Source organism: Poecilia reticulata, chromosome 10 (assembly GCF_904066995.2).
Source record: "Poecilia reticulata chromosome 10, P_reticulata-male-v2, whole genome shotgun sequence".
In the NCBI taxonomy this organism is placed as follows: Eukaryota; Metazoa; Chordata; class Actinopteri; order Cyprinodontiformes; family Poeciliidae; genus Poecilia; species Poecilia reticulata.
Window position 1 is genome coordinate 22515812 of NC_088839.1, and position 21341 is coordinate 22537152.

The following is a 21341-nucleotide window of genomic DNA, read 5'->3' on the forward strand; positions in this document are numbered from 1 at the left end:
ACTTTGACTATGCCATTCTAATACATAAAAATGGTCAGTCTTTGCATTGTAGCTTTTGCATTATACTTAGGAATTAAGCAGCATTTCTCCAACCATCTTCCCATCATGTCTGACCAGTTTATTTTTGTCAATGCTCACAGCATTATGCTGCCATTACCATGGTGCAAGGAAGAGACATTGTATTCAGGGTTATGTGCTGTTAGTTTTACAAACAATGAGTGTTTGGTATGGAGGCAAAAACCTCAATCTTGGTTTTATTTGACCATACCGGCCTCTTCCACATGTCTTTTTGTGTCCTGTCATGGATTATGCCAAAGTGCAAGGAGGTTTTCTTTAAATAATTACTTTGTTTTTACACTAGTGCTACATTTAAAACCTCTAAGGCCATTGTGCTTCTGCTGATTATTCAGCAGTATTATATTAAGAGGGCTAAATTGGGAAAGAAAAAGCAAATTTCTTTAAAAAAAATTTACCCATTTGTCTTTTTTTCCACTTTGTCATTTTGCATTACTTTGTTCAGGTTCAATACTTAAAATTTGAATAAAACACATTGACCTTTTGTGGTTGTACCATGAGTAAATGTGAAAAACTCATAAATTGTGCAAGACTCTGCAAAGCTTGTTAGCATTACAGGTGCTTTTTTTCCTCTTGATGTTCCTGCATCAGGACGCTTTTCGCTGCGTTTGTGCGCCTCCCTGGTACAGATACTCCAGTCGGCCCTGCAGTCATTCCTCACCCTGCATGATGAACTCCGGATAAGCTCAATGTTGCTGTGTCACACACATTTAATGAAAGCATCTGTTGCAGGATGATGTATGAGCTCCCTACGTTGACGTGAAATAAATGCCATGCATATGTACTCAAGCAGGCCCCTCTTCTACATCTCACTTCCTCAGAGATTTTACTGTTGCAGATGTTATCTGGAAGGTAAACAGACCAACGCTGCCTGGCCGTTTCAGTTTGTAGTTCACGTCCTTGTTTGCCCTGGGATCACGGAAGTGGATGACTACCAAAAGTGGATCAACCTTGAATACAGCCAACTCGGTAGCATAAAGTTTAGAAAAATAGGTTTTAAAAGTGGGTTCGTTTTTGCGGCTGCACCTACCACTGAGGCCTGACTGAATCAGCCTTTTGTGCCCACTGTGCCCAGATGTGAGGGGCTCAGCTGAGGCTAATGCTCACTGGAAGTATTTTCACAGCCCAACCTTTTGGCCGAGCTGCTCTGTAAAAACTCTGCTCAGTATTTATGTTATTTTTTACTGTTTTCCTCACTGAAACATTATTCCCATTGCCAGCGAAACGGCGCTCCGTACAATATTCCAAATTAAACTGGTGATGCAGCTCAAGATGTGTGTTAACAGTTGGATGAAGCGTACACCACCCAAGCAGCTGATTTATTACAAATAACTCCTGCAGAGTTCGTGTATCTGGACGTAACATAAGAGAGCTTCTCTGTAAATATGGCCTAGGTTTATAAAAGAGCAATGTTTCTTTCTCTAGAAATGCAGCCTTCTACTGCTTTCTCTGTAAATACATTGCAGGTTTAACCCTTGGTTTGATCAATCATGTTGGCAGAGAGACGGAAAATGAAATGCCTTTCTGGGTGCATTCATATCAACCCTGCTTAGTCGGCTTTAATCAAACTCTCGTTTGATTGACTAGAAAGCCTGGTTGGTTTGGGGAGATGTCCAGGTTTTCATATTCTTTCCACTTTACTGGTATTTTATGTAGGTCTGTCACATAAAACACCAGTAAAGTCCACTGAGGTTTGAGGTTGTTACCTAATAAAATGTGAAGAAGTTCAAAGGATGTTATTTTGTTGAGGTTCTGTTGAGAAATAAATCTTACTTCCTTTGTGCAGCTGAGATTGCTGTGGCATGAGTGTCGTTATGCATTCCTCGAGGCCTGCCGGAACCGTCTTTAGTTCCTCCTGGAATTGAAAGAGGCTCAAGAATTTAACTATGACAAAAAAAAAAAAAGAGTGAAATGAGTTAAAAGGTAAACACATTAGGCGGAAGGGTTGTGTCAAGAATTGACGAGTGGGGGAAGGGAACAGAGACGGTGTTGAGATGGGGAGACATTTTCCACACTGGCAAATTTTTGGACGTTTGCACCTTTGCACTTAAGAAAACAATCTGCTAGACCCCAGACCCGAGCCTGTTTGAGCTTAACTCTGAAACATGTTCATTTCCTCTGTGTGCGCGCATTGTTGTTTGTTCATATGCTCATTTCATTTTCACTCTCAGAAAATGCCACCCATGTGTTCACAAGATAGGTTATGTGGTAATTTCTTTAAAAAAAAAAATGACTGAAATCTCTTTCCAGACAGAAGCAAAGTGTTGAAGCCCTCAAATATGTATGTGGTTATGCCCACAGATGGCAGCTTTCTCATGCAGCCCCAGCGTTAAAGTGAAGGCTTTAGTCTTGGTTCATGAAATATTTCTGTTTCCCCCCCAATGAGAGGCTCCATCCACCACTTGCTGGTGACCCTGAGTGTGTGTCCCGGCCAAACACTGTAGAGATCGTTCCCCAGAGAGCCATGTTGGGTAACCCAGAGTTGTAACTGCCTGTTAAAACAGGAAACTGACAAACTCTTGTAAACCAAACTCATTAGTCATGTCCTAAGACTGCAGTTCTCAGCTAGCTGTAACATTTAGATTTTTACTGCCCATTTAATTTTCTCCTTTTTGTAGTTTAATGCCTTTCATGTAATACATGACCTATGCAATGATTTTGCTGACCTCTTGGTCTTTTGTAATATATCAATAAACTTCAGTACATGTTTTTTTTTCTTTTTTCTTTCTGTGATCCTACAGGACATTCCTGCAAACTTCTTACAAAGAACATGGGCATGCTGGTGATTAATGAAGACAGTCTGAATGTAAGTATTTTTGGATCTCTGTGATCGTAATTCAAAATTATCTGTATAAAACTAATGATGTAAAAACATGCAAAAATAAATGTAAAATATTTACTTTCCTTTTAATTTGTATATCTATGTATATCTGCTTTTTTAAACTACATTTCCATTCAGGTTTTTGTAAAATTTGGTTAAATGATCTCTCTTTTAACAACTACTGTACGGTGCATATTTAATAATGCACTGTAAAACGGCATTCTACTATTATTTTAAAAGAAAAACATTCCTTTCCTCGAGAGCTTTTGTTCTGTACCTTTAAGATCTATTTCTGCTCAAACACGTACATTAAGTGGTTAAATTATAACCTCAGTTTGCCATCAAGTTCTGCAGAGAATTAGACATTCATTGACTTGGAGACCAGAAATTCAAACTGACTAACATCTAAATTTGGCAATTTGCACAGTCAGCCCAGCTAGTATAACTTTAACGCTAAGATTTTGAAGACTCTGTCAACCTTTCCAAACCCAGCATGACAGAAGTTAAAAGCTTAAAAAAATAAAAAAATGTTACTGTACTGTGTTCAGCTTTCCTGTTACCTGCTAATCTTGCTCTATCTTGCTCTCCTACAGCCTGAATGAACTGCATACACGTTTAAACATGTTAGAGAAAACAGATTTCTCTACATGTCTTTTTGTATTGCTGTCATCCTTATAACATTTACCTTACTGTAAATGTAAGGTAAACTAAAGAGTGTTGTTAAAGTTGATTGAACTAAAACTTTACTAATTTTGGGGACACCAGCCAATTCCTCTGCGCATCTGTAGTGTAAACATGTTTCTGTGGTTTCTACATCTGCTCTGAAGATCTATTATTGCAAGATGTTAAAGGAACTTAAGATCCTACTTTTTAAGGAAACCTCTGCAGACGTTTTATTACATGTCAAATTGTAGCTCTTTTTAGTCATGTAGAAACATGACTAATTGGAAAATCTAAATAGGGCTACACACATTTTATGTTAATAACAATTCATCCCATGCTTTGGAAGTAACTCTTAACTATCCTCACTTAGTCTTTCGGGAAAATCTTTCTTTGCTGGAAGAATTTGCCTGTATTAAAGGATGAGGCCACAGGGTGCCTTCCATAAAAACCCAGCCCACATCCTGAAATCCGCATTTAACATGACGACACCCAACAGGGAAGTCTGTTAACCCCCTTGCGGGAGAGTCACGTCTGTTGTTCCTGCGTTTGAAAAGGGCAAGTCCCTGCAGTTTCAGCAAGGGGAAAAGCTACATATGTCGATTGAAGCCAAGACTCCACCGGCTTCGGCTTTGTCAGACAGAAAGACGAAAAGACGAAAAGCCGTGAATGAAGCGGCTGGAGGGGGGTGGTTCTCGGTGATGACGGACGGCCTTCACTCTGTCAGACGTTTGTTGAACGTGATAAATGGAGCCGAGGTAGAATGTTAGGTTGGTGCATTCACACAGCCCACAGGCCAGTGCTTTGAAATGTCAGCTCCCATTCTGCTGTGGTTGAGCAGATGCTTACATAAGGCAGTTTGTTAAAACTCAGAAACAGAAAGCTGTCCACCAAGACAGAGAGCCGGGCTGCAGGGTCAGCAGGTATGAGAGCACTTATTCAAACATGGATCTCTTTTTCCAGTTTTCAGTCCCAAGTATGCCTGAACTAGCATTAGTTTCTAATTTAGAGGGGGCCTATTATGCTAAATTTACTTTTTGTACATTTTCATGCTTTCGTTTATGTCTCAACTTCTTTAAAAAAAAAAAAAAAAAAAAGTTAAGGCACTTAAAAAACCCATCCAGGCTTTTCTTGGTAATAAGTAAATGTTTTTTGGTATGTAGAAAGCAAGTCATTTCAAAAACCTTCCGATAAGTCATATTTGATGAACAGAACCTAGGAACCCCTGCCGAGCCCAGCTCAACACCAAGCATCCCAAGCAGAGCTCCAGGATGTTTAGTTAGCTGGTTTTCCTGCTACATGCGCTGGACAGTCGCTGCTAGAAAACGCAAGTGTTTCATTATTGACTTACCATCCAGAAACATTTTGCTACATTCTTCTTGGTTGTGTAGGAGGCTACAATTCTACTTTTCAAAACTTCGCAGTTGTATAATTGTGCATCTGTTTGCAGCCATTTTCAAGTGCGAGTGTAAATGTTGAGTCGGGGGCGTGGCCAGCAGCTCATGTTGATTCAAATAGAGGCTCGAAAGCAGGTCATTCTGAAAATATATCCAAATATGCAGAACTAAGCAGACTGAAATCTAAATCTATTTATTTTTATCAAAAAATTTAATGAGCATGTTTTGTATAGGCCTAGCCTCACCTTTACAAATACATGTGTAAACCCATCTCTGTGCTTTTTTTTTTAAATGAAATTTGAGTGTCCCCTTGTTGTAGGCCTCTGAGTCTGAACAGATGATGACATTTGATCCATACAAATGTCCAGATTCCACATCGTGACGATCACGGCCTTTTGGCTGCATCAGTCAAGAACTATATTAACAATGGAGCTCAGTCTTTATGGGAAGCTCCCGTGGATTTCTGAATGGCCACCACATACCCGTTCCAAAACCAAACACTAGCTCGTCACATAGGCTCAACCGGTGATTATAGCCATAACAAAGAGGCTTTAGCCGGAGACGCGTAGCATTAGCGCTAAAATTTCTCAGTGGAAATAAGGGGGGAAATGAGCAAAGTACTTGAGGAAATTGTAAACTTTGCTTATCAGACTTTGTGATGGATTGCTGATGTCCCAAACAAAGTGGATTCTTTCTCGTTCCAGTGGTTTGTACAGAGAGCATTTCATGCATTGCTAATGCACCGAGATGTAATCTAAAACGACCCAGGGCAACTCGGATCTAACTGTTGTACTTAAATTTAGATATTCCAGCCTGTTGGTACACTGACCTCAACACACATTCATGGATACACATGCGCTTGCCCGCTGTTCGCCATCTCAAGCTGTTTTATAGATCCCATCAGGGTGGTAAAGTCCTCCCAGCTGCTCTCGGCTTGTATCCTCTTGCTCAGCTTCCCTCCTGTTAATCCATCATCTCTCTCCGTGCGTGTTTCTCGGTCTGCATTGCTCACTTTGTGAAACGTAAAGCCTCCCTCTCCAAATATTTCCCTTAAGCTGAGGTTTCAGAGTTCTGTTATGCCAGGCAAAAATTGCGCGGTCCCCATGGTGCAATCTGAAGGCTTTGACATATCTGACCTCCACACCAGGCCAGGCACCTTCCTCCTTCAGTTCTGAAAATGGTCTCCATTATTTCTTTATACGAGTTCAGCTGTTTGTGCATCTGCTAGGCACCACATATTCAACACTTTCTCTTTTATTTTATGGTCTGAGTTGAAGCTCGTTTATAAATGAACAATTTTCAGTACGACACACGAATCCAAAGATATTATTTATGTTTTAAGTTAAATAAAGTAGCTTCCTACCTGTCTGATACTAAGAAACTCTCTTCACCATCTGTGGAGAGGACAGAAGATAAAATCAGTGATCTCACCGCTCCGTCCTTTCAGACATGCCTGTAGTCCAAGACAGCTGATCCTCTTGTCAGAATCGTTTATTTTTTCCCCCATCATCTCTTTATCAGTCATCGTTGGATCTACTGTAAAGATATCAGAATCCGTCTTCAATTTATCAACGGTATCGCCTCATAGCCTGAGTCTAAGTGTATTAAATATGAAAGATGATAATAAACATCCAGGATGAAAAGCAGATGTTCCTCAGCAGTTTGGTGTTAGAAACTGGAGGTAAGATGTAAGCTGATCAGACCTAGCAGCATGACCACCTGCCTGATGGAGAGTTGCGACTAAAGCATCCCTGATTTGCCATTAAATGAACTCCACCAATACCTGAAGGTGTGCTGCAGTATCTGACATGCTTTGGTAGGTGGTACGTGTCAAAATAACCTCCACATGTGAAGTTTTATCATAATTTAACAAAACTTTTTATTCTAAAAATGAAAAGAAGAAACTTTGAAATTTAGGGCGCAGTTGGGAATGACTGTAGGGTGGCAGACATTATGTTCATAACGCTTTACATCCTACATTTGTTCAAGCTTTCTCTGAACAAATGTTTCAGACGAAGCTTGTGGAGAGTTTTATTTATTCAAAACTGTGATTCAGGGACAGTTTTTTTTTTTTTTTTTTACCTACTACAATACAAAAGAAGTCCACATATTCAAACAAACATGCCTTAAATTTACACACCTCACAAAGAGAGAGTTGATTAAAGAATTCAGTCCAGTTTTTAAAGAAAATTCCTGGGATAAATTAAGGAAATATGACTTATTATAATTGCTACATATAGGTTGCAGTAGGGCCAAGTCGAGAGTAAATATGAGTTTTTAATTCTAAGTGTATAGCACTGTTATATACATGACTACACAGAGATCATCTATAGGAAGGCCTGTGGGGAGTCTATTTGAGCTGCAGTGTGAAACTTTTATTCAAATTTATACAAAAGGTGCTTTTAGTTCATTGTTCTTCTACATGTTCATTTTCTAAAAATTATCAAAGCAAAAGAATAGAGGGTATATTATGGCTTCTAAACAAATCTAGCTGCATATAATTAGTATTTGTGATTTTCATATTTTGTATCTTTCAGGCAACAAGGGAAACACTTAGCCACCACTGTGGACTTCTGGGAGAAGCCATCTACAAGGAAAATGACTTTGCTCTCATTATTGACGGGAAGACTCTTAAATACGCCCTAACGTTCGGAGTGCGTCAATACTTCCTGGATCTGGCCTTGTCCTGTAAAGCAGTCATTTGTTGCAGGTAAAATTTACTCCTGAGGGAAAAAAATAAGCCTGGAATACAAGTGAACATTTGAAACATTCCAACAAGCCATCAGTTTTGATCCGAGTCAGACATAGGATCCGGAAATATTTCTCTAAATGAAATCACAATTCCCAAATTGATGACAGCAGAACCTGCACACATAAAGACAAATTAAACTTGGAGTACTAATAATTCTACTTCTCTATTCTTATCAAAACCGTATAACACTAATAAATAAAATTGGCAATGAAAAGATACTCCAGTTCTTTGCCACTGTAGGAAGTACTTATGTGCTTAAGCGCCTGTGACGGGCTACCAGGCCAGAAATCAGCAGCATGTTCTCAGAGTACCTTATTACCTTTGCACTGTGTACATGATCTCAAATTTTTATTTTTCTTCCCCCTCCAACTGTGTTTGCCTTGGGTACACACAAAGATACACCAGGGAAGGAAAAATTCTCCATAAACCTCAGAAAATAAGCTTTCGCAGCTTAAAACCCTTTAAAGACAGATATGACATTTATTTGCCCTGCCATTTGTTCACAAAGAGGGATCTTCCATGTTTTTTAGGCTTGCAAATGTAAAATGTTTCAGATGTGAGCAGTCTATGTCTTTGTTTTAATTTACTTTGCTTTTATGACCTAGTTATTAATTAACTGAAAACAAATCTGAAATGACATCTAGTGAATAATCTAAGTTGATATTAAATACAAACTATGTGTGAAATATGTCTAAATCAAAGTTGGCTGTGCTGATTATGCTTTTAATGGGTTGAAGGAAACTGCACACTCTTGTACTGGATAGATTTTTACTAGAGGTCAGGTGTCAACACAGCAACAGTAAATATACTCTGACTCCTTCTACTTGGACTCCAGTCAAATAACATAAAAATCTCTAATGGGTGGAGTATATTACTTCATATGGAGCTGTGGACAGATCTTTCTCTCCCTGGATGCATGAAGTGTCAGCAGCCGGCTCGCCTGGCACGGTGAAGCTCAAATGGAAAAATACGCTTGCAGGTTTGCTCCCCGATGCCCTTGCGTTCTTCACACTAAACATGCAACAGGTAATAACTGTCTGAGCACCAAGTCAATAAATAACGTTCTCCACTGACTTTAACTGTTGGAAAGGCATGTGCTATTCGATTTCTTGTTATAATGTGAATTCTTTGAAGTTGCGCATTTCCCTTTGCAGAAATTGTGCTTTGCCGCTATCCGTGTGCCCTTTGTCCTTTTCTGTGTCTGCAGAAGAGATTTAGTGCCCGAGTTTGGTTTTTAAGTTTTTTTGCTGATGCAAATGTATCAAGCCGTCTGGATATAAGCTGAAAATATTGCAGAATTTGCAATGCTGCACCCAACTAATACAAATTTTAGCTAATTCCAGTTCCTCCGCCAAAGCTATGAAAAGCTACAAATACGTTTCTCCTAATTTTACTCCCATTTAATCCTTTACCCAAACATATATGGCTTTTTTTTTTTGCACTGCTCAAAGTCCACTACAAAATAAAAAAAAATATGTTATACAATAAAAACATGACTTCTTTTGAACTTGCTAAAATCATGCATTGCGTAATACAAGCGTCACTGGTTTCTTTCAGAGTGTCTCCTCTTCAGAAGTCGGAGGTGGTTGAAATGGTGAAGAAACAAGTGAAGGTGATCACATTGGCCATCGGGGACGGAGCTAACGACGTAGGAATGATCCAGTCAGCTCATGTCGGAGTGGGAATCTCTGGCAACGAGGGTTTGCAGGCGGCAAACTCTTCTGACTACTCTATTGCCCAGGTGAGCGCAATAGCATGCTCTTTCATGAGGAAAGAGGAAGTATTTTCAAGTTTTCTTCACATAAAAAGTGGTTAAACTGAAGGATAAAGACGTGTTTAAGACCTGAATAGTGTGCCATGAAAAATAATGCTGACTCTTTAAAATGTGTTTGTGCCAAAATGGCAAACATCACCTATAGGAATACACCTGAACTAAAATAAACAATAAACATCTACTTTGTTTTCTTAGTTTATCAGCAGGGTATAGTGATACATTTCTGTCGTTTCTGCCACTGCCTTCTCGCGTGTTTTGTGTAAGTGATAGGATTGCACATTGTTCTGAATAACAATAGGTGATCTAGCTGAATGAGCTGGGGCTTAACATTGAAGTAGAAACACCTGTAAAACAGGCGCCCGGTGACATCAAATTCCCAACAAAGCTCCACGAAAACGGATTCTGGCAAAATGTTGTGTAAATACCTGCTTGCGTCCTGGTAACCAGCTCGTCTGGAACACTCCTTCGATATGCGATATGTGTAAGCAACAAAAGCCGGGGAGCTCCTGATTCACCGCCTCGATGTACGGCGCATCGTGTTTCTGTTGACGCTAAGAGGCCTTCGAGGATGAGAAGCCAACAGTACATCCTCTGTACTTCAGCATGCAATTACATTTCAAGAGGCCTTTGATCCACATGTCATGTGGAGAGTGTGTCCTTCAAAACCCAGTGGTCTAATAATCCATTTAGGTTTTTCCCCCTGCTTTAAATTAAATTGCACCTTCAGACCTCAACTGGTATTTTACTGCTATATGCACATTAACTGTAATTTGCTGAGTTCAAACCAGAATCATTCTTAGAAAATCACACAGCTTGTTATTTTCATCCCTCTACATGAATTAAACGATCATGAAGAGAATTGGATGAGCTCCTTTCTGCTGGAGATTCAGTTTCTCGCTCCTATAGAAGTCAAGTTTGCTTGCCGAGTCGGTTTCAGGATTAAAAATATTTGGGTCATCATGGCACCTCTGCTGTCCGTCTACGGGTGTATTCAACTTGTTTTTTTGGTCACGCTAGCTGGAGACCACTACTATTTTACAGATAGTTCTTTGATGATGCTGAAAAAGAAGTCAGCAGACCCCCCAGAGAAATAATATGTTTGGGAACGTTGAGTAAAAGCACCACAAGTTTTCTGTATGAAAAAAAAAATTAAACAAATACATAACATGATGTAATTGCTTTGATTTTTAACGTTGCACATATGGATTCTTATAGTAATCATTTAAGCATGAAACAATAAATTTAACAGCGCTTTTGAGGTGCTAATGAAGAAGAATATTATATTTTTATGTTGTTCTGCTCTTTCTTCTGTTAAATTGTAAATTGTCTTAAATATAAAAAAAACAAAAGTTTTAGGTCTGGTAATACATAAAATTCTTAAATGGAAAGTGCACAGCAACTTCCATTTAAGACTTTCCCTACAGTTTCTGCTATTGATGCAGTGTCTCTGTAAATCAGTGCTACTTTATACCTGGATTAAGGCCTACTCTCTATCGAATAATCTTAATTTCCCTGCAGGCCAGCTTTCACTGAGTTTTTATTCATTTTTGCCTTTCTTTATTTGTTTTATTGTGCAGATAAGTCCATAATTTGAAAATTTAACATAAGCTCTAAATAATAGCATAACCACAAAGCCACTGAAGTATAATGCACAGCTTTTGGAGACCAATACCCCTATACGAACCTCGCTAATTGCTGCAATTTAAAGCTTGGCCCTGCAGTCTGTGACTGGTCTTTTCTGGAATGTGTTAGTGAGGGATTTGGCCAAAATCTTATACTGGTCCTTCAGATTTCTGCTGGGAAAAAAAAGACTAAACACTTGCTTTAATCTTAAAGTACATTTAGCTGCTTCAGTGTTCCAGCTATGATCTCTAATTATGAAGAACGATTAGAGCTGTGCTGCACTCAGGCTTCCGCTCTTCATTCATCATGTCGTTGCCCTCCATTTACTCCCTCCCACACAGTTCAAATACTTGAAGAATCTGCTGCTCGTCCACGGAGCCTGGAATTACAACCGTGTAGCCAAATGCATCCTGTACTGCTTCTACAAGAACATTGTACTCTACATTATTGAGGTAAGTCGAACAAAGTCTCTCCATACTAAAAATGACGCAAAGAATCCGACGGCTGTAAAAACGTATTGACCAAATAACATAAAAGAAAATGTTCCCTGGTTATTTTCAGTGATAAATGAATATCCTGAGCTAACAGAATGCATAAACTCTTTCAAGACACCACTGTTGGCACTTACAGTAGTTACATTTGCTGTTCAAGGTGGACCTGAGTTACTACAATCAGCGAACAGTTTGTGAACCTGCTCACTTCATCAGGAGCTACGACAGGCTGACCACCATGTTGTCAGTAGACGGGCTTTAGATAGATTTTCATGTTAGCCCCTGCCTCTGTTATTCTGTGTGTGATAAGTTTGATTGCATTTGACAGAAACCAGACTCAGTGCAGATAGCTGCTTCAGAGCTATCACTAAGAGTGACCAGACTGGCTAAGTAGCTGCTATCAGCAGTAGCAGTCCGTATCGCCACCAGTGTTCAGATGTTCTTATCCGTTTTTTTATTTATTGTGTCTTTTCAGAGATTCCAACCTGGATGCTACTGAGAGTTTCATCACACAGTCTCACTCAGATAGATGCAACAAAACAATATTGAATGTTTTATTTGCATAACTATAGGTTTAACCTTGGATTTTCAGTCTTAAAGGGGTCTACTATTTTGCAGGTTGCTCCTTTATGGTCCTTTAACCTACATAACAGTTAGAGGTATATTGAATTCTTCTATTTTTACACTTAAATTGCTCATTAATACCCAATGTAGGCCAGTTACATTAATGAATTTTGCAGGACAATAAATTGTCCCAGTAATTATTACAATAAACAATGTTATCCTGAGACTATTTTCAACTAATATGACAATAGAAATGCCATATTAATGCAAGTACATCCTCTCAAAGAGCAAAAAGCATTTTCTGAAGAATGTGTAACTCTGAATTTGAAAACATTTTAATATTTTAAATAAGCAAACAAAATAGCCAACACAGCAATAATTAAAATGGGTTATGAGAATTTGATAAACAAAATGTAATTTAAAAAAAAGTAATAGTCATTCACCTTAGGCGGAGAAAATAGGCAAAAGTGGCAGGTAGTTCAAACTAACTACTTTGTACTGTGTGTCAAATGCTTGCAGCGTTTCTCCAAATGGCAGTTTTCCAGCAATATTAAATGAGAACATCTCTTCATCACTGTTGTCCAAATGGAAATCATCTGTCTCGTTTTAATTTATCATGCAATTAATTGATTTATTGCTTGTTACTTACAGGTTTAGCCAAATGGTTACCAATGTTAATTCTACCTTTTACAGTTCTTATTGGAGCACTACACTCATTACAAATGTTTTGATAACCTTCCAAAATAAATAGATATAAACATAACTATCCTTGACACAACTTAAAATCTGACAGTTATGACATGCCTTATTTTTTATTTCCTATATAAAAAAATTACTTACTTTTACCAGATGCAGAAAATCTGCCCCAAAACAAAACCTGAGCCACCTCCATGTTTCCACATTTGAGGCTCTTTGAAAGCTTAATTTCAGTTTCTATAAACATACTGCAGCGTTGATGTAGCTGGCCAAAAATAAATTAGTCCAAGGGATTTTCTCCCAGAAACTTTGGCACCTGTCAGCATTCATTTTGTAAGATTCCAGTTTGGCCCTTTTATGGAGGGCAGTCGTCAATACTGGAAGCCCCTAGGTCTTGTCCAATGGAGTTCATGATGCTTCGCACTTGCACAAACGTACAACAAGAAAATTACGCACATTGACGTTGGGGTTCAGCTTGAATGGTTGGACTGGTCATCTGGGCTCTTTTTCTATCAACCTCAGGTTGCATTTCCTCTTGTATCCACATCGTGGCATGTTGGGCACATTCCTATAAAACACATTGTTTTTGGAAAACAGTGGAAACAGTTGTTATTCTGCCTGTGCTCATCAGACATCTCTTGCCTTGGCTTTCTCTAATCTGTGTTTCAGTGTGACGCACACAATAACAATCTATCCAGCTGCATGTCTGTTCCCTTTAAACCGGCTGGATGGCACCTGAAAAGTAAGATGCCATGTATGAGAAAATGTATTTAACTTCCAGTTCGGATCCAGAAAATGCTTCTTCATTTGAAATATAGTCAGTGGAAAACATTAAAACATAGGTAAGATTAACAAACACAGAATAAAATGAAAGTATGTTGCAACATTTTCTGCTGTCGTTGTGGATGAAAAGCAGACATTAAACACTGTTTAAAATATGAGCACTGTTTTTCTTTCGTTGACATTTTCTGACCTCGGGTGGCTTTCAAGTTTATTTGCCATGAAAAATCAGTCGGCTACCTAAGACATTCCAGTGTGCGACTTGAAGAAAGAGTCTACAAGTGCATTTTTGTTTCCATTACATCTGCTCGACCACACTGCCCTTTTCAGGATCAGGTTAAGTTGAAGTTACACACACAAATCCAAGGGAAAATTAAATTTTAGACTAACTTGATTATACGAACCCTTACATTTGACATTTCATTCTTTCCCGAAAATTGAATTACTTTCACCTGTTGCTTTTTATCACCAAGTATTTCACATTCTATTGTAAGGGACTAAATAAAGGACACTTTCCAGAAGTGAATGATATATAATCAAGACACAATATCTTTGTTCTTTTTTGTATTTGCTGTTTGAAATTCACCAGGTTGCATGTCAGTGATTTTACCAAAATTTTAATCTACCATCTAGAGTCTGAGCTCACTTTTTGTGACCCTCTAGACATATTAGCTTCTTCCCCTGACTCAGCATGTGTTTAGGGGTCTGAAGCAGATAATGAGACATTTCTCCAGTCTTTCACTGGTTCAGTATTTCCAGTGTTTGAACAAAAAAGCCCACCTTCAGCTCCAGGGTATGATTTAAAGCTACGTTTGTTGCACTAGTGGGTTTACGTTTGAGCACTCATCTTTATTCTGTTCAACTGTAAGGCTGGTTTGCAAGAAGAGAATTGGCTGCTAATAGAAATTTTGACATTCTGTTCTCCACATCATTGTCCTATACACTGATTTGTACAATATGAATACTAGAGACTCAATGGTTAGATCTCTTTCATCTGCCTCTCTATCCCCAAACTCTTTGATTCTTTAGAAAAGCCCTTCTGTTGCTTTATTGTGAGAGACTTGAACATGGGTGCAAACCCTTGGAGCAGTTAATGATTCTGTCAGTCATTATGGGGTTTATTATAAGTGCATAAGACTGTCTCTTAACTGCATGGTCGAGCAGTACAACTATCTCAAAGTTTCTTTTGGCTTCAATGATTCTGTTGCATGGAAGTCCAAACCTCAATGATTTTTTTTACAAATCAACTTTGTATTTTTTTTTTTTCTAAAAAGGGCATTTTTATTTCCTCAACTGAGCCTACGTAGAAGCACCATTCAAAACACTTACAAGTCTTTGTGGTTAGGTCTCGTAGCTTTGCTGATCTGGACACTGAAATATTTCCCCATTCTTTTTTGCTTAATAGCTTAAGCTTCTTCAGACTGGATGGATGGGATGGTTTTGAGTCTTGCCATGAATTCTTAGTTAAAGTCTTGGGTGAATAGTTTTATATTTTATTGCTTTTTTTAAACATCTGTACCACATTCTCCCTGTCCTGTCTGGTATGTTCCTTAGCCTCCTCGATGCCATTTCTCCACCAATGTTCTCTAATAAACCTCACTGCTCATCTGTAATGAGATTAAAATAAACACAAGTAAATTCTATTTACTGGGACAATTGGTTACACTGTTATAGGTGTGTCAAAGTAAAATGGGCAGAACAAAAATGCAATCCTCAGTTATTGGATTTTTGTTTGTGAAATAATCTTTAAAAACACATTTTCGTTCCACTTCATAATTATGCATTACTTGGTTGCTCTTACGCATAAAATCCTGAGAGATCACATTAAAGTCTATCGTTGTAGGATGGCAAAAAAGAAAAAAAAAGTTCAGTGAATCTGACCATCTTTGTGCAAGGCCTTGCTTTTCTTAAACAAAATGGTTTAAAGAAACCTTGAGTTTAATTCCCAAGTTTGACTTTGGAACAAGTTACAATTGGATAAAGACCAGCAATGAAAAGACTTGAATTTACTCACTTTAATGCTGGGAAGCCTTTGTGAGAGAATCCATAGCAACTCTATTGAAATGCGCAATCTTTGTAGCTTCTGGTGTTTGATTGACATAACGTTGGGCGCTACATGGGGACCTGATGGACGAGTGATGCATATGAGGCAATTATAAAACTCTCATTCGATCAAGCTCACTGTGATTCAGGAATGTTCAGAGTAAAAGAGTAAAATCTTACTGACCATTTGGACTGAATTTAATACTTAAAGGCCGAGCTTGGCATTGTAATACAACCTCTGTTTGGAGCTTCACATATTTTCAGCATATTTATCAGCTCCCTTTTTGTCATCCGCTTTATACTTTGCTTGCTTTGTGAATGAATTCAATTAGCAATCCCGCAGAGCCAAACTTAAGAGTATCCAGACTCGCACTATTGGGGACAAATGTCACTCCCACCCAGCCTCTTCCTGACCGAGGCCCTTATACAACTCTACAGCACTGTGGAGCAACCTTGGAATCAGTGATTTTTCATTTGCTGATGAATATGCAAGTCTCTTTAGTCTCTCGTCTACCCCCTTTTTTTGTTCCCCCTCCAGCTCCCGCTTTTGCTCCAACAATGTTTTCATGATGTGCAGTGAGGGAGAGAGGCCAGCCACACCCCTTCACTGAGTGGCACTCAATGAGGGGAAGAAAAAAGGGAAGTAAAATCCTGCCTGGTACTTCCCCTAATGAGCAAATCAATGCATCTGTCCCTCAAGAGATGGGAGAGTGAGAAAGAGAGCGAAGCCATTGGAACATGGAGGACGAGGCCAAAACACTCGCACAGAAGCAGCAACCCCACCATGTGAATAGGAGGCTTTTTTAACTTAGCACAACAATGTATCGGCCCAGAGGCTCTTATTGAGCAGATCTGTAATTAATTCAGCAGTTTGACCTACCCACAAGCCGCTCCGTACCAACCCTTGAGCCATCCTAATAGTTGAACCTGCCTCATGACTTGAGCTTCATCCATACCTTGCATAACTCCTAGCAACGGCGTCTGAATGCAATTCTAAACAAGCCGAGATCCAAAACATCTGAGGTTGTGGTTCTATTGTCTTTGCATTCATAGCCATCTGGTTCCATTTTCATCTGAACATCCCACATGATTTAACAGGCTGCTCATGAAAAAAAGAAAAAAAATCATCATGATAGAGTGGACCTGACAGAGGATCGGTCATTGGTGGGTGTGACTGAAGCTGAAAGGTGAGGTGCAGGATCCTGGCACACAGGGAAAGTTGGGATTTATCGGCTGGCCCCCCACTATTTGTTGTCATGCATATGCTAACCCGATGTAATGGGAAAAACCAGCAGGCAGACTGGTATTGGTCGTGTAGATACTGGCAGCAGCGGCGGGCGGGGCCGTCAAACAAGCTTTGTCCCGATGTGAGAATTTGTAGCAGTTCATGCCTTCATAATGACGTTAAATGAAGCGAGGAAATTCCTGGTAGGCCATGGCCAAAACACAGCTTCCCTTATGTTCTCTTGACAGTTTTGGCAGCAGCTAAAGCCTGTCCTGGATCACCAATTGTCAAACTTCAACACTGAGGTGCAGTTTCTGATCATAGCTTCCATGGGTTGTCAGTTTCACTTCATGGTGTTTCTGATACATCGGCTTTGAACCGATAGATTTATATTCAGAATGCATAATTTTTGTCCTAGTTTTCTACACCTTATTTTTTAAACTTTTTTAGAGGTTATCATGAGTTTTATTTCCGCACAACAGATGGTTTGCATTATATTTGTCTACTTCATTCAGATTACCTAAGTGGCTTAAGCAGCGCAGCAAACCTCATCTGTCACCCACATGTTGTCAGGTAGAGCAGCGGGTTTAGAGGTAAACCTGCGGTGAATACAGTGAACCGTTTCCATTGAAGGGATGAAGGTTTTTTTTTTTTCCTCTCTCTCATTGGCCCCATTTTACTTAATTAAGAAATTTGGCACGTCCAACCAATGATATGCTGATCCCAGGTCAGCAGTTCAAACTACCCCACCTTGACTTACTTATTTATTCAGATTTTGCAAGATTTAATTCCTAAAGCGAAAGTCATTACAAGAAGAAGTTTGGCACACAGCGTTATTTATGCAATGTTTAGCTCACAACAGTGAATCTATCTATACTGTATTTTCTTGTAGATTTGTTTTGTGTTTTTTTTTTTTTTTTTGCTTGTGATCTAGCTCATTTTTATTAACTCCTGTATGCTCAACACCACCTTTTAAGGTGTACATCACAGTTACAAATTACAGTACATCACATAGGTAGGCAAGGTATAAATTGGGGTTTATTCTGTTATTAATGGAAAACATTCATTTATAATCTTGTTCATAAATTATTAGTTTTCTAGCTTTAGAGGACAGCACCAGTAGAGAGTTTTGTGAATGTTTTTGGACAACAGAACATAAATTTCATCTATTGTTATTTAACTTTTCTGCCTTTTAATGTGATTTTTTTTTTTTACATATATTAAATATATATATATATATATTTTTTTTTTTTACACAGATCTGGTTTGCGTTCGTCAATGGCTTCTCTGGACAGATTCTCTTTGAACGCTGGTGTATCGGCTTGTATAATGTGGTGAGTGTTGGGAATATTTATTCTCTGAAGAGACCACTTTGCACCTCCACCCGATCCCCTCTTTTGACACCAAACAGTTTAGCTCTGGTACCCTAGAAGTGATTCTTTTTTTGCCAGAGTGTGGCATTTACATCCTGAAAAATTTCTTTGTTATTTATGACCAGATGTCAAGCCTATACTCCCTCTGTGCCCCAAGCTATGCACTGAATGTGAAAGAATAACAGCTTTGCTCGCGCAATAGAGGGTAGTTATCTAGAGTGGCCACGTTTGAATGATAAAAAGAATAGGAAGAGTGGAGCGGCAAGTGAGCTGATTTTGGGAATCCCACAGGGCACAATAACATGACCACTCCTAATGAGCTCATATTTCATATTTGTCATAAATTAAGCAGAGGGGGTGGGGAAAAAAGTGTGCTTGTTAATTTTACAATAAAACTTCAACTTAGCTCTGTTCAAAATGAGAAATATTCCTCAAATATGGAAACAATTTGCAGCAGGGCCTGTCAGTTGATGAGGACAGCTCAACAGTGCTGCCTCTTTAATCAGTTATATAATAAACCACCATTCCATATTACCAGCGGTGTTTGAATGAGTGGGGTTATAGTTAAGTTTTTTCATTCTTAAAGACTTGGGGAATTCTTTTGGCTGTGTGGGAGTCTGTTGGAGGCAGCGGTCTGAATCCACCCTTCAATAGAGAAGTCCTTTAGGGCTTGGCTGTGAATAAGAAAGAGAACCCAATGGAGCATGTCCTGTGTCCTGCCAGTCCAGCCAAATCCCGCTCCAGATGGGTCTGCAGGGATCGCACACCAACTGGCCACTAAGCCCTCTCGGCTACACACAATGCCAGCGCTTCTCTCCCAGCAGCTGCTACATGCAGCATTACAACATCTCTAAGAAATTACACTTAAGCCAGACTTAAATACCTGCCTCTTGGTCCAGAACCTGGCAGATGTTTATTGGGAGATGGGTTTTGCATATGAACGGACTGAAAGTGTGACCAATCAAAACAAACCCCCAAAGGGTTCAAGGTCAGTGGTCCTCAATAATCAGACTTAAGTGTAGCGCAATTGGAGAACAGACTGAAACAAATTTCCAGCAAATTAAAGCATATGGAGGTATTGGGAATGATCAGAATAGGCATCTGTGATTAGTTAAAAACAGACATGAGATTTACAGCAGAAATGCACCAATCAGAACTTTGTGCAGTGACCTGAACTGCAAAAAGTTATTAAAAAAAAAAACCAGCATTGAGGATATTTTTTTAAAATAAAATGTTGACATTAGGAGCCGAGGCAGTTTCGTGCCACATGTGTGAGAGCAATCACGGTACATCAAACATCAAATTATTAATTTGTTGTTTTTGTCCTCTTAACATTTTATATCAGATGTTTCATCACTTTGGTAAATGTTCCATGTTGGTGTAGCTGAAACATGATATTTTTGTGTGTGTTGCTTTTTTCTTGATGTAGCTCTTTACTGCCTTACCCCCTCTTACTTTGGGGATATTTGAGCGCTCCTGCAGGAAAGAGAATATGCTAAAATACCCAGAGCTCTACAAAACCTCGCAGAATGCAATGGGCTTCAACACCAAGGTAAGACAAAACTCTAACAAATTATTTGCTTGTGAATATGTTTATAGAATTTGCATTATCTCTTATATCCATCATTCTTTTTCCCACTTTATTTCACAACCTGCCCATTTGATAGGAAATGACCAGATCAATCCAGACATTGGAGGATTTTTATTTGTAATATTCTTTAAAACCAAACTTATGCTAAGAAGAAAAAAAAGAAAAAACTTTCATTTGCCAAGGTTGAAAACGAATGTTTTGTTACATACATGCAAAGGCCAAACTTTCCTGATCTTGAAACCAGCTGTCACCACATTAATGAAAGGCGATGTTTCTGTTGTTGCTCTGAAGGATTTATCGCCTCTCTCAGTGACCTGGCAGCTGTAGCTCGTGGATCTCCGCTCAGTGTCTGGTTTGGCGAGGCTTGACCTATTCTGTCTGGTTGTGGGCGGTGTGGGGGGGCCTGTCCGTTAGCTTTCCCCTGCTGGGTAATAAAGTTGTCTCCTCTTTTCTTCATGCCCAGCCACAGACCACTGGACCTTCCTCACAGGCGTGGTGACCTGGTTAGCTGCACATGGAGGTGGATTAAAAGGAGGATTGGCCATGGTGGTCTGGGGCATGGAAGGTCAGATGTGTTTTGGGTTGGAACTGAAAGGGAGAGCAAGGAAGAAAATTGGGAGCATGTAGCCATTATATAACAAGGATTTGTTGCGGAAAATTAAGCAATTTGTTTAAGGAAGAGAGTCGTATGTTTGGAGGCCAGGCCTATCCGATCACATTTAAACCAGACAGGAGCGAACAATATGCATCAGTTTCTGTCCAAAACTCCTCTTTCATTTTAAGGACTAAAGCAAATTATTTAATTAGTTATTTCTAAACATGGTAATCATATTTTAGCTGTTTATTTGACCCTTTCTGCATGGCCAGGAATTGTTATACAAATATGTTCCTAAGATAGATATTTGTTAATCTGCTTATTGTTTATTCATTTATAAAAACTGTTACATTTTAGTTAATTTAATTTATTTTTTTAGGTATCACATTTTATATATTGTTTTAGATTCTGCTTATTCAGATTTTTGTTTATGTATTTAAGTTTTCATCAAATTCTATTCAATTTAGTTTGAGTTTTTAAATTAAATTTTATTAATTGTTCCAAGTATTAAATTCTATGTATGGATTTTTATTTTACATTTACTGATGCATTTAAAGAAATCTAAAATGTTACAGTAAAGAATGACATGGGTCAATAAAGCCCCCTTAAAATAATTGGTTTGTGACCATCTTGAATGAAAGCACACATGCTGAACACAAGACTGGGCAGAGCTACATTACCACACAGCTAAAGGGTTTCTCATATGAATCCTGCTCTCAGATGGATTTTCCCTTGATTAAACCTTTTGGGATGTTTCATGAAGTTTTCTTATGCTAGAAAAGAATCCCAGACGTATTCCTCCTGATGCTTTGAGGCAACGAACCTAAATTTTGTTTGGGCCACATTTTCCAAGACCCATAAATGATGACTCGGTCAGGTCA

The 21341-nt window shown here is 38.9% G+C and overlaps 1 protein-coding gene across 7 annotated transcripts in view; it reads left to right on the top strand.

The window, feature by feature from the left end:
• Positions 1-21341, top strand: part of atp8a1 (ATPase phospholipid transporting 8A1) — a 101034-nt gene that overhangs the window by 58612 nt on the left and 21081 nt on the right. For all 7 annotated transcript variants that reach the window (XR_014089294.1, XM_081611683.1, XM_008420551.3 and 4 more), the window contains 6 exons: positions 2817-2881; positions 7491-7663; positions 9263-9446; positions 11444-11554; positions 18161-18235; positions 19704-19826. Coding sequence is in view for 6 of the 7 variants with exons in the window: in XM_081611683.1 (XP_081467809.1) it covers positions 2817-2881; positions 7491-7663; positions 9263-9446; positions 11444-11554; positions 18161-18235; positions 19704-19826 (731 nt within the window). In the remaining variant the exon portion in view is untranslated. The remainder of the gene's footprint in view (positions 1-2816; positions 2882-7490; positions 7664-9262; positions 9447-11443; positions 11555-18160; positions 18236-19703; positions 19827-21341) is intronic.